General features: G+C 45.4%; 1 protein-coding gene across 4 annotated transcripts in view; it reads right to left on the reverse strand.

The window, feature by feature from the left end:
* LOC134354630 (regulator of G-protein signaling protein-like) overlaps positions 1-16,602 on the reverse strand; it is a 182,983-nt gene that overhangs the window by 145,536 nt on the left and 20,845 nt on the right. For all 4 annotated transcript variants that reach the window (XM_063063659.1, XM_063063660.1, XM_063063662.1 and 1 more), the window contains 5 exons: positions 16,314-16,443; positions 10,289-10,429; positions 8,740-8,844; positions 8,441-8,602; positions 59-987 (listed from right to left, as the gene is read on the reverse strand). In XM_063063659.1, coding sequence (XP_062919729.1) covers positions 59-987; positions 8,441-8,602; positions 8,740-8,844; positions 10,289-10,429; positions 16,314-16,443 — 1,467 coding nt within the window. The remainder of the gene's footprint in view (positions 1-58; positions 988-8,440; positions 8,603-8,739; positions 8,845-10,288; positions 10,430-16,313; positions 16,444-16,602) is intronic.

Genomic DNA, 16,602 nt, shown 5'->3' on the forward strand with positions numbered 1-16,602 from the left:
TACTCTACTCCTCCTTCACAGGCACACACTAAAGCCAAAATCAAGAGTGGATCCTCACCTCACATATCTCCTTCTGGGCGGCAAATATCCACGGAATGACCTGTCCTGAGGGGAGGAGAGTCTTGAGGTTCTCAGTAGTTGCTACCTGCAGATTGGTATATTGGTTGCTATTCTCTGTTAGGTACACTTCAACAATCTTCTCAGCCACGATCTTCCTGAGGAGATACCCAGCTCTGTCCTTCACACTCAGCACAATGCTCAGGAAGTTGCCCATTTCATGCCAGAGGCACAGGTACTGGAGCTTGGAGAGGTTACCACTCACCCTCAGGAAGGTTGCAAATGGTTCGCCTGCCAGCAGGTCTGCATTAAAGGCCCAGTGGAGGTACCTGAAGTGCTGGGGCAACTCTGGAAACCTCCGACACTGTAGCATCGAGGGTGCTTTGATGAGCGGGATAGAGGAGCCCAACTGTGGGAAGACATATTCACTCTGCATGTTCGTTGCCCCTTTATCTTTAGCTTCTGTAGAGCAAGGAACACGTTGCGGTGCCCGGGAAGAGCACCCTGACTCATCCTGCTTGGGGAAACTATGCAAAGTGGACTTGGGGTCAACTATCCTTGGCTGTGCCTGGCAACTGTCCCGTTGCTCCTTGGCTTTGAAGTTGTGTGTCTTCGTGGGTTTGCCCTTGCAATAGGGCAGCCTCCACAGGAGATGCTTGTGAGCCTTGGTGAAGTAGGGCTGCGTAATGCCTTCTCTGTGCGTGATGCTCATCGTTAGGATGGGGGAAGGTGACTTTCTTTGCGACACCTTTCCTTGATACTCTTGGATGATGACACCGTACTCCTTCACCTTTCTCAGGCTCTGTTTGCAGTGTGTCAGGAAACGAGGCAACCAGTAACCTTTCAGTTTCTCCAAGACCTGCTTTTGCAGTTTCACCAGAAAATCCCTCCTGGTGCGAAAGGGCTTCTTTGATTTTAACAATGGAACATCTTCTCAAATAGGAGGAGAAAGAAACATGAATCAGACAGACTTACAAGTTTCTGGATTCCATACCCAAAGGACTGTTACAGCTCAGATGGTATTTTCCAAGGGCTACCATACCTACACCCACATCCCTATCACACCCTCAACAGGCAAAGCAGAGCATGGCTCTGGAAACACTTTGCTCCTCTCTGGCTAAGTTAGAACTAGTCCGTGAGCCAGGACCCCAAATTTGGGCCACCAGTACCATCTGGGGGGAATAATTCTTATAGTGATTTTTGGCAAGGTATACACCCCTAGTGCTAGAAAATACGTGATAGCATTGCAGCGGTGGTAGCTATTGAAGCCACAGTGAACAAAGACACATAGACTCCTGGAGGCACATCACAGTTCAGCCTGAATGCTGGAGCTATCAAGCATTACTACATAACAGCTGAGCATCGCAGTGCATTCCTGGGACAGTTAAGGGAGATGGTGCAAGGCAACAAATCAGAGCTTTGTCCTGTGGAGTTACAGTGGCAAAGAATCCATAAAGATGAGGAGGCAGTTTCAGCAGTGGTTACATGAATGGGTCAACCCATTTGCAGAGAAGTGGGACCTCATTAGCATCTCTACGGCAAAGGCAGCCCCCAAGGACATTGCCTCCGACCTGATGAAGGCATATGAGATTGGTGAGCAATGCTATGCAACCTTCAAGGATCAGAGACTAGAGGAAGACCCACCAGCGAAGAAATTCCATGACCCAATGAAAACCAACAAGCTGAAAACATTCAGTGATATGTGTAAGAAGAGAGAAGTGAAATCAAGTGGGAGGGCAATCATCTTGAAAGCAGACTGGTCCTTGTTTGGACGTATCATAGTGATGGCACAAGGGCGCAGTCTACGTATGGAGGATATATTTTCTCATCCTTTCTCTGCCAGGACAAATAGGTACAAGAACAGTTTCTTACCATATGCCATCAGTCTTATGAACACTTGAATTTTAGTCTATTATAAACCAAGTCCACCTGTACATACACTGGTATATAGTTCACGATTATTTGAACTATTGTTTTGTTTGCTTTTTGATTCTGTACAGCGAGAGCTCAGGGAAACCGGCATCAAATTCCCTGTATGTGTCCACATACTTGGCGATAATAAAGGATTCTGATTCCGATTCTGATCCCCTTGGACCATTGCCCTGGGCCCTGTCCACACCAGAACGATCACTGAGAAAGACAAATAAAGCTACTTCAGCTACAACCTTGCAGAAAAATGTAGCAGTAGAAGAGCAACTCTCAGGAAACTCTGCTACAGTGGTTGATGGAATGAACTTGGTCCAAAGAGTGAAAGGTGATCAAGTTACTTTCAGAGATGTTGCCACAACAGTTCTGGGTATGGCTGTAAGGGAAGTCAGTCAGAGTAGCAGAATAGATATTGTGTTCGACACATACAAGGAGAACTCTATCATAGTGAAGGATCTCTACGGGGTGAAGAGACTGGTCATGAGTTGCAAGATATTACAGGCACACAGATGGTGAGGCAGTGGAGGAGCTTCCTGACCAAAGTCAGTAACAAAAATAGTCTCATTAGCTTCATAGCCCATGAATGGAGGAAGGTGGAGTTCAGAGCAAAGCTACAGGAGAAGATTCTGTATGTAACTGTGAATGATAAATGTTACAGAATCACATCTCAAGACAGTGAGGAGGTGTCAGCTCTTCAGTGTCAACAAGAAGAAGCAGATGGCCGCCTACTTCTCCATGCTGCCCATGCCACAAGAGAGGGATACCAATCTGAGGTGATCTGCTCAGAAGACACAGGTGTCTTTATCATGACTTTAGCATTTTGTGACAAGATTGAGGCCCCATTGTTCCAGAAGTGTGGCACTAGAACCTGTGCAAGGCTTGTAGACATCAGGAATGTTGCTACCACTGTTGGCATAGAGGTTTGTAGGGCTCTCATCGGGTTGCACACATATACGGGATGCGACACTGTAAGCACTTCTGCAGGCAAAGGGAAGACAAGTGCCCTAAAACTTCTGACCAGCAACAACTCAGGCCATATTCTTTGAGTTGGGTCAGGAATGGGACCTCTCTCCAGAACTGATGGACAAACTAGAGGCATTTACATGTCTCTTGTATGCCCCAAAAGCATCAACCACCAAGGCCAATGAGCTCAGGTATCACCTTTTCTGTGTCAAAAAAGGTGAAGTCGAAAGTCGTCAACTCCCACCATGCAAGGACTGCTTAGCAAAACATGCACAGTGAGCCAACACCAGGCTGGTATATGGAGAAGATAGAAACATAGAAAATAGGTGCAGGAGTAGGCCATTCGGCCCTATGGTGATTTGCACTCAGTGCCACTTCATTAGATGCATCTGTACACTTGCTCATTTATGCAAATATCTAGTCAGCCAATCAAGTGGCAGCAACTCAATGCATAAAAGCATGGTCTGTGGTGTTTGGAGGAGGACCCACAAGTGCCAGGCCCCGTTGGTTGGTAGAGAAAAGAGGAAGCTGAACAATTGGTGGTGCATTGGATGGAAGGCCAGCCAGCACCCGATGCTGTCCTGAATCTACTGGCCCGTAACTGTCCAAAAAAATGTTCACTCCCAAGATGTACGTGCAAATGGCCTCAGGTGTACTGACATGTGTAGACTGGCAGACTGTGAGAAGCAGGCGTCCACCTCAGAGAGTATGGAAAGTTCAGATGAAAATGTGGAAGACATAGAAGACTTGGAAAATTATTATGATTATTAATAGGTTATGAGAGTATGGAAAACAAAGTATGGAAAGCAGTCTTTGATTAAATATATTCATTTTACAACCAAATGGGGCCTAGGTTATGGCCGTGTGGAACCCTACATTTGAATTATTGTACTGTAATTCTATATGCTGTAACAAAAGCTTAAGATTGTTTTGATTTGATACAACAATATGGAAAATATCATGACATTGATAAAACTCCAGAAATCTCTCCAAATGAGGATTTTTTACCTTTTGGGGTGGGGGGGGGTAACATTTTCTGCTGTACTGATGTTAATATGGAATATATACAATAAGTGATTACTGAGTTGAAGTAATAAAGCTATCACTGGTGCAATGCTATCACATATTTTCTAACTCTAGAGATGTATACCTTGCCAAAAATCACTATGAGCATTATTCCCCTCAGATGGTACCGACCAACCCTTCTGGATCACGGACTAAACATAGAATATAAAACAGAACAGGCCCTTCAGCCCACGATGTTTTGACAAAATAATTAAAGTAGTAACTAAACTCCTAACCAAACTATTCTCTTCTGCCTACTCAATGTCCATATCAATTCATTTCCTATATATTCACATGCCCGTGTCAGTTTCTTAAACATCGCTCTCGTATTTGCCTCCACTACCACCCCTGTCAGTGGATTCCAGGCATCCAGCACTGTGTGAAAAGCTTGCTCCACTGCACGCACCTTTAGCATCAGACACGTGGGGGTGGAACTTCCCCCCTTGTCAAAGCTGTCAAGGCCATACTACAAGTTCAAAATATCTCTGCTAGTGAATGATATTTAAAACCCATTAAAATTTCTATAAAAATTAGAAACATTAACTCTTAAAAACTTAAAAACACCACAGTATACGTATGAATCATTAGAAGCACACAAAAAAAACTTATCTCCTAATCTGCAGGTCATGATTCTGGAATTAGATAAATGTAGACCCTAATGTTACACCAGTGTTGTCTGGCATTGGATAGGAAGAGTCAGCAAGACTGACCTCCCACATTGGATGCCAGGTGGAGTCCAGTGGTGGATCAGACTGACTCACTCAGCTCACCTGGAGGCACAGTAGGCTGGCTTGGGTCCAAGACATTTATTAGGAGCTGATTATTCCTCTCAGAAACAACCAGGCACAGCCAGCATGATGCTGCCTAGTTCTTATGCGCCACATCAGCAAACCTGGAGACCTGCCTGGCTATTCTAAGTCATAATAAAGTGAGAAGTTTCAATCTGTCATATTCGGCTTCATCCCTGTCCTTGATCTCCCACCAACTAATTTTTACAAGTTTGTGAAGGGCCCAGAGGCAGAGATCTAAACTGTGGTAAAGGAAAAGAAGGGACAGAGAAAAAGAGAGCACCCTTGAATAATGGAGGATGAGTCAGAAGACAGATGTGAACTTGGCCACCAGCAACATAGGTGAGGGAAGCAACAGAAGAGATTGTCAGAGGTGCTGCTGAAGGGCTGATGACAAAAATCATGATTGTAACTGCTGCAAAGGGACTGTAAATAGCTGAATTATAAACAAGCAGGGAGATTAAGCAAAAATTCATTCTAAGAAAGAGACAAGTATCTGAAAAGAAAATAATTCAGAGAGGAATACAGGAGAGGGGGAATCTAGCACACAGCCTGTAATCAGGCACTCTGCTGACATGTACGATTGCAATGAAAGCAAAGGCAATTTATACAAATGAAGCTCCCACAAACGGCAATAACAAGCAGTAGGCAAGTCTGATTTGCTCTGCAGAGGTGAGGAATAAGGTGAGGACACTAGGGGAACTCCTTGCCATGGGTCCATGGGTACTAATCCATCTAATCAGGGAGTTAAGGCTTAAGTTTAGAACACGGCAAAACACAATGCTTCTGACAGTGTTGCATAGAGTTAGCACAGGGGTTCCCAACCTTTTTATGCCATGATGCCTACCATTAACTGAGGAGTCCATGAACCCCGGGTTGGGAATCCGTGAGTTAGCACTTGCTGCAAGAATGAGCAAGGTTGCTACTGTCAGATATTGCCTTAGCACATAAATGACTACGGCAGAAAGTGACTGAGCTGCCATTGCAGCTTTTAATGTGACAATTTAATAGTCATAGTCATACTTTATTGATCCCAGGGGAAACTGGTTTTCATAACAGTTGCACCATAAATAATTAAATAGTAATAAAACAATAAATAATTAAATAGTAATATGTAAATTATGCCAGGAAATAAGTCCAGGACCAGCCTATTGGCTCAGGGTGTCTGACCCTCCAAGGGAGGAGTTGTAAAGTTTGATGGCCACAGGCACGAATGACTTCCTATGACGCTCTGTGTTGCATCTCGGTGGAATGAGTCTCTGGCTGAATGTACTCGTGTGCCCAACCAGTACATTATGTAATGGATGGGAGACATTGTCCAAGATGGCATGCAACATGGACAGCATCCTCTTTTCAGACACCACCGTGAGAGAGTCCAGTTCCATCCCCACAACATCACTGGCCTTACAAATGAGTTTGTTGATTCTGTTGGTGTCTGCTACCCTCAGCCTGCTGCCCCAGCACACAACAGCAAACATGATCGCACTGGCCACGTCAGACTCATAGAACATCCTCAGCATCGTCCAGCAGATGTTAAAGGACCTCAGTCTCCTCAAGAAATAGAGACGGCTCTGACCTTTCTTGTAGACAGCCTCAGTGTCCTTTAATCCCTCCCTTACTTTGGTTACATAGAAACATAGAAAATAGGTGCAGGAGTAGGCCATTCGGCCCTTTGAGCCTGCACTGCCATTTATTATGATCATGGCTGATCATCCAACTCAGAACCCTGCACCAGCCTTCCCTCCATACCCCCTGATCCCCGTAGCCACAAGGGCCATATCTAACTCCCTCTTAAATATAGCCAATGAACTGGCCTCAACTGTTTCCTGTGGCAGAGAATTCCACAGATTCACCACTCTCTGTGTGAAGAAGTTTTTCCTAATCTCAGTCCTAAAAGGCTTCCCCCTTATCCTCAAACTGTGACCCCTCGTTCTGGACTTCCCCAACATCGGGAACAATCTTCCTGCATCTAGCCTGTCCAATCCCTTTAGGATTTTATACGTTTCAATCAGATCCCCTCTCAATCTTCTAAATTCCAACGAGTACAAGCCCAGTTCATCCAGTCTTTCTTCATATGAAAGTCCTGCCATCCCAGGAATCAATCTGGTGAACCTTCTTTGTACTCCCTCTTTGGCAAGGATGTCTTTCCTCAGATTAGGGGACCAAAACTGCACACAATACTCCAGGTGTGGTCTCACCAAGGCCTTGTACAACTGCAGTAGTACCACCCTGCTCCTGTACTCGAATCCTCTCGCTATAAATGCCAGCATACCATTCGCCTTTTTCACCGCCTGCTGTACCTGCATGCCCACTTTCAATAACTGGTGTATAATGACACCCAGATCTCGTTGCACCTCCCCTTTTCCTAATCGGCCACCATTCAGATAATAATCTGTTTTCCTATTTTTGCCACCAAAGTGGATAACTTCACATTTATCCACATTAAATTGCATCTGCCATGAATTTGCCCACTCACCTAACCTATCCAAGTCACCCTGCATCCTCTTAGCATCCTCCTCACAGCTAACACTGCCACCCAGCTTCGTGTCATCCGCAAACTTGGAGATGCTGCATTTAATTCCCTCACCCAAGTCATTAATATATATTGTAAACAACTGGGGTCCCAGCACTGAGCCTTGCGGTATCCCACTAGTCACTGCCTGCCATTCTGAAAAGGTCCCGTTTATTCCCACGCTTTGCTTCCTGTCTGCTAACCAATTCTCTATCCACGTCAATACCTTACCCCCAATACCGTGTGCTTTAAGTTTGCACACTAATCTCCTGTGTGGGACCTTGTCAAAAGCCTTTTGAAAATCCAAATATACCACATCCACTGGTTCTCCCCTATCCACTCTACTAGTTACATCCTCAAAAAATTCTATGAGATTCGTCAGACATGATTTTCCTTTCACAAATCCATGCTGACTTTGTCCGATGATTTCACCGCTTTCCAAATGTGCTGTTATCACATCTTTGATAACTGACTCCAGCAGTTTCCCCACCACCGACGTTAGGCTAACCGGTCTATAATTCCCCGGTTTCTCTCTCCCTCCTTTTTTAAAAAGTGGGGTTACATTAGCCACCCTCCAATCCTCAGGAACTAGTCCAGAATCTAACGAGTTTTGAAAAATTATCACTAATGCATCCACTATTTCTTGGGCTACTTCCTTAAGCACTCTGGGATGCAGACCATCTGGTCCTGGGGATTTATCTGCCTTTAATCCCTTCAATTTACCTAACACCACTTCCCTACTAACATGTATTTTGCTCAGTTCCTCCATCTGACTGGACCCTCTGTCCCCTACTATTTCTGGAAGATTATTTATGTCCTCCTTAGTGAAGACAGAAGCAAAGTAATTATTCAGTTGGTCTGCCATGTCCTTGCTCCCCATAATCAATTCACATGTTTCTGTCTGTAGGGGACCTACATTTGTCTTTACCAGTCTTTTCCTTTTTACATATCTATAAAAGCTTTTACAGTCAGTTTTTATGTTCCCTGCCAGTTTTCTCTCATAATCTTTTTTCCCCTTCCTAATTAAGCCCTTTGTCCTCCTCTGCTGAACTCTGAATTTCTCCCAGTCCTCAGGTGAGCCACTTTTTCTGGCTAATTTGTTACCACCCAAAGGCTACCTATTCCTTACCAGTAAAACCTCCGCAGGTGGACATTACAACGGAGCCCTCTTGCAGGTGAGTAGCCTGTATCGTGCGGAGTTGAGCAAAGTACTGGTCTCGCTGGTTGATGTCAGTCTCATCGAGTTTCCGCATCCTCTCCATCCTCATCCAGAACTCCACCAGCTCTGCCCCTGTACAACAGGAGAACACCCAGCATTGTTTAGCCATATCTCAACTGCATTCTGAGTACAACAGCAAGCATTCTTAAAGGGACATGAAACTTAGGACTCGTCTCCTTTCATTAACGCATCCCACAAGATTTGCCTACCATTTGTCCCCATGAGAAACGATCGAAAGCATTTCATTCCTCGCACACTCCCAATACACCTTCTCAGTAGCCACTGGTCTCGCATCTCGCCCATCTGTGCCTCTTCTGTTGGAACAAAATGGGAACAGAAAGGCTTAGTGGTTGGATAAAAGGGTGACACATAGCAAACCTCTTCAGTGGATCAACCGTGACTTCGGACAGTGACCTTGAAATACTTAAGTTGCTACATACATAAGCCTCCACATTGATTTTTTGGGAATCTGTGTGTTGCTGACAAGTTCGGCATTTATTACCCATCCAGAGTGTCAGAGAAAGCTGGCTTCCTGAACCACTGCAGTGCTACTGGTGAAGGTGCTCCCACACGACTGCTGAGCTGGGAGTTCCAGGATTTAGATCGATGACAGTGAAGGGCTGGCGGTACATTTGCAAGTCAGGATCATATGTAATTTGGAGGGGTAGCTGCAGGCAGTGGTACCCCCATGCAGCTGGTGCCTTGTCCTTATTTTGGAGCATGTGGGAAATGAACACAGTATTCAGGGAAGGACTTGGCTGAGGTATAACCCCATCATGATGTCGGTCTGTTGCAGTCTTGACATCAGGAATCAGTCTGGTGAACCTTTTCTCCAAGTTTATCCTTGAAGCAGGAGACACCAAGAAAAAGCAACAAAAAGAAAGAGAAAAAAGAAACTTGCAATGGTATAACCTCAAGATGGTATAAGATGTTTTAATGACAATGAAGTTCTGCTTGTCATTGAATGAATGCACAGCAAAATTACATAAACAGCAATGTGATAATCATCAGAATTTAAGTGAGGCTCGAGTGTTGGGAGTGTTGTATGTTGGGAGTTGGGAGAAGCTCTCCTTGCTTTGGAGCAATGCCACTGAATCTCTGAATATTCATCGCTGAGGGTTTCTTGCTCACTTGTGATTCTCCTTACCTCCAGCACGTACTCAGCATCGTATCAACAGGACGTCTGAAGTGTGGTGTGAATCACAACCTTTTGATTCAGAGGCAAGAGCTCATGTGATACTTGAAAAATGAAGAAAGCAAAACCCTAGCAAGAGGTTACAGTTTATAGGTCTATTCTAAAACATGGATTCCCAACCTTTTTTATGCCATGGACCCCGAGCTGTGTACACTGGTGGAAGAAGCTAATATGGAGTTTTAATGTGGACCATTACAGACAGATGATGCAGGATACAAGTTTTCAGTACATTTGCTGAGCCTGAAATTCACACCTGACTATAGCCCCTGTTAACATCCCCTGGCATATATAACCTGACAGTTCATCAGGAAGATTTGTACTGAACCATGAAAGATAATGTTCCGGTTGGGAAATTTGATACTACATTGATTGTCAGGTGGTCACTCACCCTCCATGGCCTAAGGGTGTGATTACACTTTGGGCAACATTTTAATCAGCAGCTGGAGGAGAGCCTGGACCACAAATGACTTGAAATTTGCACAAATGTAGCTCTTCACTTCATCCCGTTTAATTCAGAACAGTTAGAGAAGATATCACGGATCTCCCTATTCTTTGGTACTCACCATTTGATGGCTCTTGTACCAGCTGGGCATCAGAGTCGGGTGTTTTACTGCTCAGGGAAGAGGAGGATGGGCTATCCTCAGAGAACTGCAGTGTTAGGAGGGACTCTGATGATTCCTGATGCTCCACTGCAAGTCTGGACACTAGGAAACAGAAATTATGTCATTAGAAATCTGGAAGAAAAATCTAACAGCAAGATACATTCTTCAGCATTCACTTTTATCTAGAAACAAAATTAATTTTGGCAACACCTACAAAATGCTGGAGGAACTCAGCAGGCCAGGCAGCATCTATGGAAAAAAGTACAGTTGACATTTTGGGCCAAAAGCCTTCAACAGGACTGGAGAGTAAAAGCTGAGGAGTAGATTTAAAAGGTGGGGGGAGGAGAGAACCACCAGGTGATAGGTGAAACTTGGAGGGGGAGGAATGAAGTAAAGAGCTGGGAAGTTCATTGGTGAGATGAGGTGAAAGAGAGTAATGGGGGGTGGGTCATGGAGAGGAGTGGGGGAGGGGGGAGGGGTCAGGGGGCATTACCGGAAGTTTGGGAAATCGATGTTCATGCCATCAGGTTGGAAGCTATCCAAACAGAATATAAGGTGTTGTTCCTCCAGCCTAATTGTCACCTCATTATGACAGTGGAGGAGGCCATGGATGGAAATTATGGAATGGGAATGGGAAGTGAAATTAAAATGGGTGGCCACTGGGAAATCCTGCTTGTTCTGGCGAATGGAGCGTAGATACTTAGCAAAGCAGTCTCCCAATCTATGTCGGGTCTCACCGATGTACAGGAGGCCACACTGGGAGTACTGAACACAGTAAATAACCCCAACAGGTGAAGTATCACCTCACCTGGAAGGATTGTTTAGGGCCCTAGATGGTGTTGGAGGAGGTGTAGGGGCAGATGTTGCACTTGTTCCGCTTGCAAGGATAAGTGCCAAGAAGGAGATCAGTGGCGAGGGACGGATGGACAAGGGAGTCGAGTAGGGAGTGATCCCTGTGGAAAGCAGAAAGTGTGAAGTGGGAGGGGGGAGGGAAAGATGTGTTTGGTGGTGGGATCCCGCTAGAGGTCGCAGATGCTTCAGAGAATTATGTGCTGGATGAGGAGGCTGGTTCGGTGGTAGGTGAGGACAAGAGGAACCCTATCCCTGGTAGAGTGGTGGGAGGATGGGGTAAGAGCAGATGTGATTGAGGGTAGCGTTGATGGTGGAGGAAAGGAAGCCCCTTTCTTTGAAAAAGGAGGACATCTCCTTCGTTCCAGAATGAAAAGCCTCATCTGGAGAGCAGATGCGGCGGAGAAAAGGGGATGGCGTAGTAGGGTGGGACGAAGTGTAGCCTAGGTAGCTGTGAGAGTCCATGGGCTTGTAAAAGACATCAGTGGATACACTGACTCTGGAGATAGAGACAGTGAGGTCAAGAAAGGGAAGGAAGATGTCGGAAATGGACCAGTGAGATTGAGAAAGGGAACTTGAGGGCGGGGTGGAAGTTGGAGGCAAAGTGGATGAAGTCAACGAGTTCAGCATGGGTGCAGGGAGTCATCAATGTAGCATAGGAAAAATGCAGGATGGTCACCAGTGTAGGCTTGGAACATAGACTGTTCCACGTAGCCAAAAGACACACATTGCAGGGACCCATGCGAGTGCCCATGGCTACATCTTTTGTTAGAAGGAAGTAGGAGAACCCAACAGAGAAATTATTGAGAGTGAGGACAAATTCCGCTAGGCGAAGGAGAGTGGTGGTGGAGGGGAACTGGTTCGGTCTGGTGTCCAGGAAAAAAAAACGGAGAGCTTTGAGGCCTTCCTAAAGGGAGATGGAGGTGATTAGGAACTGGACATCCATAGTAAAAATGAGATGATGGGGGCCAGGGAACTTGAAATCCTTGAAAAGATCAAGAGCGTGTGAGGTGTCAGGGATGTCGGTAGGGAGGGACAGAGTCGATGTAAGCCCGTATGAGTTCAGTGGGGCAGGAATAAGCTGAAACAATGGGTCTACCTGGACAAGCAGGTTTATGGATCTTGGGTAGGAGGTAGAAACAGGAGGTGCGGGCTACAGAAACTGTGAGGTTGGTGGCGGAGGATGGGAGATCCCCAGAGTCAATAAGGTAGGTGAAGGTGTGGGAGACAATGGCTTGGTGTTCCACAGTGGGGTCCTGTTCGAAGGGTAAGTAAGAGGAGGTGTCTGAGTTGGTGCTGGGCCTCGGCAAGGTAGAGGTCAGTACACCAGACTACTACAGGATCTCCCTTATCTGTGGGGTTGATGGTGAAGTTAGGATTGGTGTGGAGGGAGAGCAGAATGTTTGAAAGGAGTGAGGGTGGAATAGGAGACAGGAGTGTTAAAATCTAAACTTTATTGTCCCGTCGGCAGTTGGCAATGAAAAGGTCCAGGGCAGGCAGAGGACCAGGGCAGAGTGCCCAGGAAGAGGAGGAGGGTGAAGACGGGAGAAGGGATCATCGCTGCGGGGTGGGAAGTCCTCGGGAAAGAACTAGACTCGGAGACAGAGGCAGCGGAAGAAGAGCTCAGCGTCGTGGTGGGCATGGAACTCACCGAGGTGTGGGCGTAGGGGGACAAAGGTGAGACCCTCACTGAGGACTGAACCTTCTGCCTTAGAGAGGGGAAGGTCAGAGGGATGGTGAAAACCCGACATGGATGAGAGCTGGGATTGGAGGGGTGAAGGGGGTTGGTGGTGCCTGAGGGGAAAGGAGATTTGGAATGTTCAGGAAAGGTGGAGTCTCCGAGGACCCAAGAGCTGGCGGTGGGACCTGAGAGAGATGGGATTGCGGAGTGGCAGTGGGGAAAGGGGAGACAGAGGTTCTAGCGGTAGCGCACTAAGACCCAGCCTGGAGGTCAAGGCTGGATTCAGAATTGGAGGTTGCGCAATTGGCACTTTGGAGGTCGTTGGAACCTGCACTGATGGCAGTGGAATCTGGGTTTAGGATCTGCTCTGGATTGTTAGAGCCATTGAGGTCAGCAACAGGGATCGTGGTCTGGTGGCATCTAGCCCTGCCAGCGTTGGAGACAGCAGGTTCTGTGGTCTGTAGACGAGCGATCTTCCGATCCTCGCAGGACATGAGAAAGTCAAAGAACTGGCGATTGAAAGCGTAATTTTGGTCTTAGCACAATAGAGTGATGACTTTAGTTCTGGTAACAAAGAGAACGGAGTTGTTTGTTGGAGTTGAGAAATAGCAAAGCCAACCTGTGGGACTGGTTTACCAGCCTGAGAGTAATGGCACAATAGGGCATATTAGAAAGGAAGAAATACCAGAAGCTATTCAGAAAGGAATCAATTTTAATCTGTAAAGAATGAAAATTGAGCAAATGTAGCCTGGATGGGGAGCTCATTAAGTGTTTTTGGGTTAATTTCTCAGGACATAGTACTGTAGCAGTTATCACGATGCTATTACAACTCGAGTTGTTGGAGTTCAGAGTTCAATTCCAGAGTCCTCTGTCAGCAAGTTTGTATGTCCCTTCCTGTATGCGCATGGGTTTCCTCCCACAGTCCAGCGGCGACCAGTTAGTAAGTTAATTGATCATCGTAAATTGTCCTGTGATGAGGCTAGGTGGGTTGCTGGCCAGTGTGGCTCAGAGGGCTGGAATGGCCCACTCCACACTGTTCTCTAAATAAATAACCAGCATGTCCTGTAGCCAGCCGGGGAGCCGAGGATTCTAGACCTGCTAGTCGATAGAATAGATTGAAGAACTTTATAGTGAAGACATCCCCAGATAGCAGCAGTCATAATGTGATAGGGGTGGCACTGGAGTATAGTAGTTAGCGTAATGCTTTATGGCACTAGCGGTAAGATCGCCACTGAATTCCTGCTGCAGTCTGTAAAGAGTTTGTATGTTCTCTCTATGACTGTATGTGTTTCCTGTAGGTGCTCCGACTTCCTCCCACAGTCCAAAAGCGTACAGTTAACGTCAGCACCCTATGGAAGTGTGATGACACCTGCAGAATGTGTTGGTCAGTGACAGCAAATGACGCATTTCACCATACATGTGAAAGAAACAAGCTGGTTGAATTGAATTGAATTTTATATTCATTCTGAGAAACAGTAGGCTGGAAAGAAGAGGAAGATTTAAACTGTAAATAAGGGCATTTATACAGCACAGGGCAGATACAGTCACAGTGAACTGGTAAATTAGATTGAAGGTTCACTTCGACTACAGGTACAGTCCTGTGCAAAAATCTTAGGCATATATATATATAGTTAGGGTATCTAAGACTTTTGCACAGGACCATATCTGTTTACATGGGTGTAGGACAGGCGGCAGAGAGCAGTGTATGTCAGAGGTAGTGCAGTTTAGAATACATAGAGTAAATAATTCCAATGATCTTTCCAGGGGGATCAAACCATTTTCTCAGAAGATTGGGCAGAACAATGAAAACAGCAAAATACGACATAAATATTCATAGGGAGGAAAAATCAGGGTATGAGCTAGAAATATAAAAGCTCACCAGCAACATAAAACAGATAGCTATGGTTTCTGTAGACATTTTAGAAAGAAAAGGACATTGGTCTTGTAGGGTAAGAACATAGTTCCTGTAGGAAGTGAGAACATAGTTCCTGTAGGAAGTGAGAACATAGTTCCTGTAGGAAGTGAGAACATTGTTCCTGTAGGGTGAGAACATAGTTCCTGTAGGAAGTGAGGACATTGCTCCTGTAGGAAGTGAGAACATTGGTCCTCTAGGAAATGAGAATGTTGTTCCTGTAGGAAATGAGAATGTTGTTCCTGTAGGAAGGGAGAACATTGGTCCTGTAGGAAGTGAGAACATTGTTCCTGTAGGAAGTGAGAACATTGCTCCCGTGGGAAGTGAGAACATTGGTCTTGTAGGAAGTGAGAATATTGTTCCTGTAGGAAGTGAGGATGTTGGTCCTGTAGGATGTGAGAATATTGGTCCAGTAGGAAGTGAGAACATTGTTCCTGTAGAAAGCAAAATCATATGATGATAAAAATCAATCGATGATAACAAATCATTGGCTCCTAATGGACGTTGATCCTAGGGACTTAAAAGAAGTGGCCCATTAAATAGTTGATGCTTTGAAATTCTTCAGATTTTAGAGCATACAGTATGCTAAGATAGAGAAGCAGAATTAGGCCATTTGGCCTGTTGAGTCTGCTCCATCATTGATCATGGCTTATTTATTTTCCCTCTCAATCCCATTCTTCTGCCTTCTCCCTGTAACTTCTCGCCTTCCTTACCATCAAGTCTACCTTCAAGTTATCCTTTAGTGAATCCTGCACTAGGATTCCCAAGTCTCTTTGCACCTCCAATTTATGAATTCACTCCCCTTTTTAAAAACAGTCGATACTTTTATTCCTTCTACCATGTCCATGATCATTCACTACACTGCATTCTATCTGCTACTGCTTTACCCATTGTCCTATCTGTCAAAGTCCTTCTGCAGACTTCCTGCTTTTCTAACACTACCTGCCCCCCCCCCCACTTACCTTTGTATCATCCACAATCTTGGCCACAAAGCCATCTATTCTGTCATCCAAATCATTAACATATAATGTGAAAAGTAATGGACCCAGGACCCCCAACCCCCTACCAACACTGATTTTAGGAAGGGCCCACTGGATTGGAAAATGGCAAAATGTAGCTCCTTTATTTGAAGAGACAGAAGGCAGGAAGCCACAAGCCTGTAACTAAGGAAAATGTTTGAAGCTATTAATAAAACATCATATTGGGGTACTTTGAAAAACTTAGGATATTTATACAACACCAGCAGGCATCATAGTCAAGTGAAGTCCTTTTGAAATGTAGCAATGCAGGGAATACAGCATACAGTTTCTGATTACACGAACTGCACCGCGATGGCTGAAGAATGAATTCTGGCCAGGGCACCTGGAAGAACCAAAATGATGCCATGGAATCAAATTCCTCTTGAGATGGCAGGCAGGGTCTTCCACAAAACATGGTGCCTGGGATATTATGGGCTTCATCTGCAGCACACGGGGTCTTAGCCCTGGATATCAAAAATGTAAAATATACAGAAGCCTTTGATAAAATGTTGGGGGTGCACTCACCAGTTAGAAGAGGCACAGCCATGTCCAGTAACAAATGACACAGAACGAGGTGAAGATACAGGTCTGTCTTCAGGAAATGGGGCAAACGATGTTCTTCCAGCCATTTCAAAAACCCATCCATGTTCTCGGTCTGAGGTCAAACACAGCACCCAATTTTAGTAACCCCATTCAAAGAGAGGCCAAGGCAAAGATGTTGTCCTCCAAACATTGAGCAGCTTGATCAATAACTTTATATTTTCACTACTGACATATACTGATGTCAGCAAAGTGATCCTGTGGGACAAACCCA

This window comes from Mobula hypostoma, chromosome 12 (genome assembly GCF_963921235.1).
Source record: "Mobula hypostoma chromosome 12, sMobHyp1.1, whole genome shotgun sequence".
Taxonomy (NCBI): Eukaryota; Metazoa; Chordata; class Chondrichthyes; order Myliobatiformes; family Myliobatidae; genus Mobula; species Mobula hypostoma.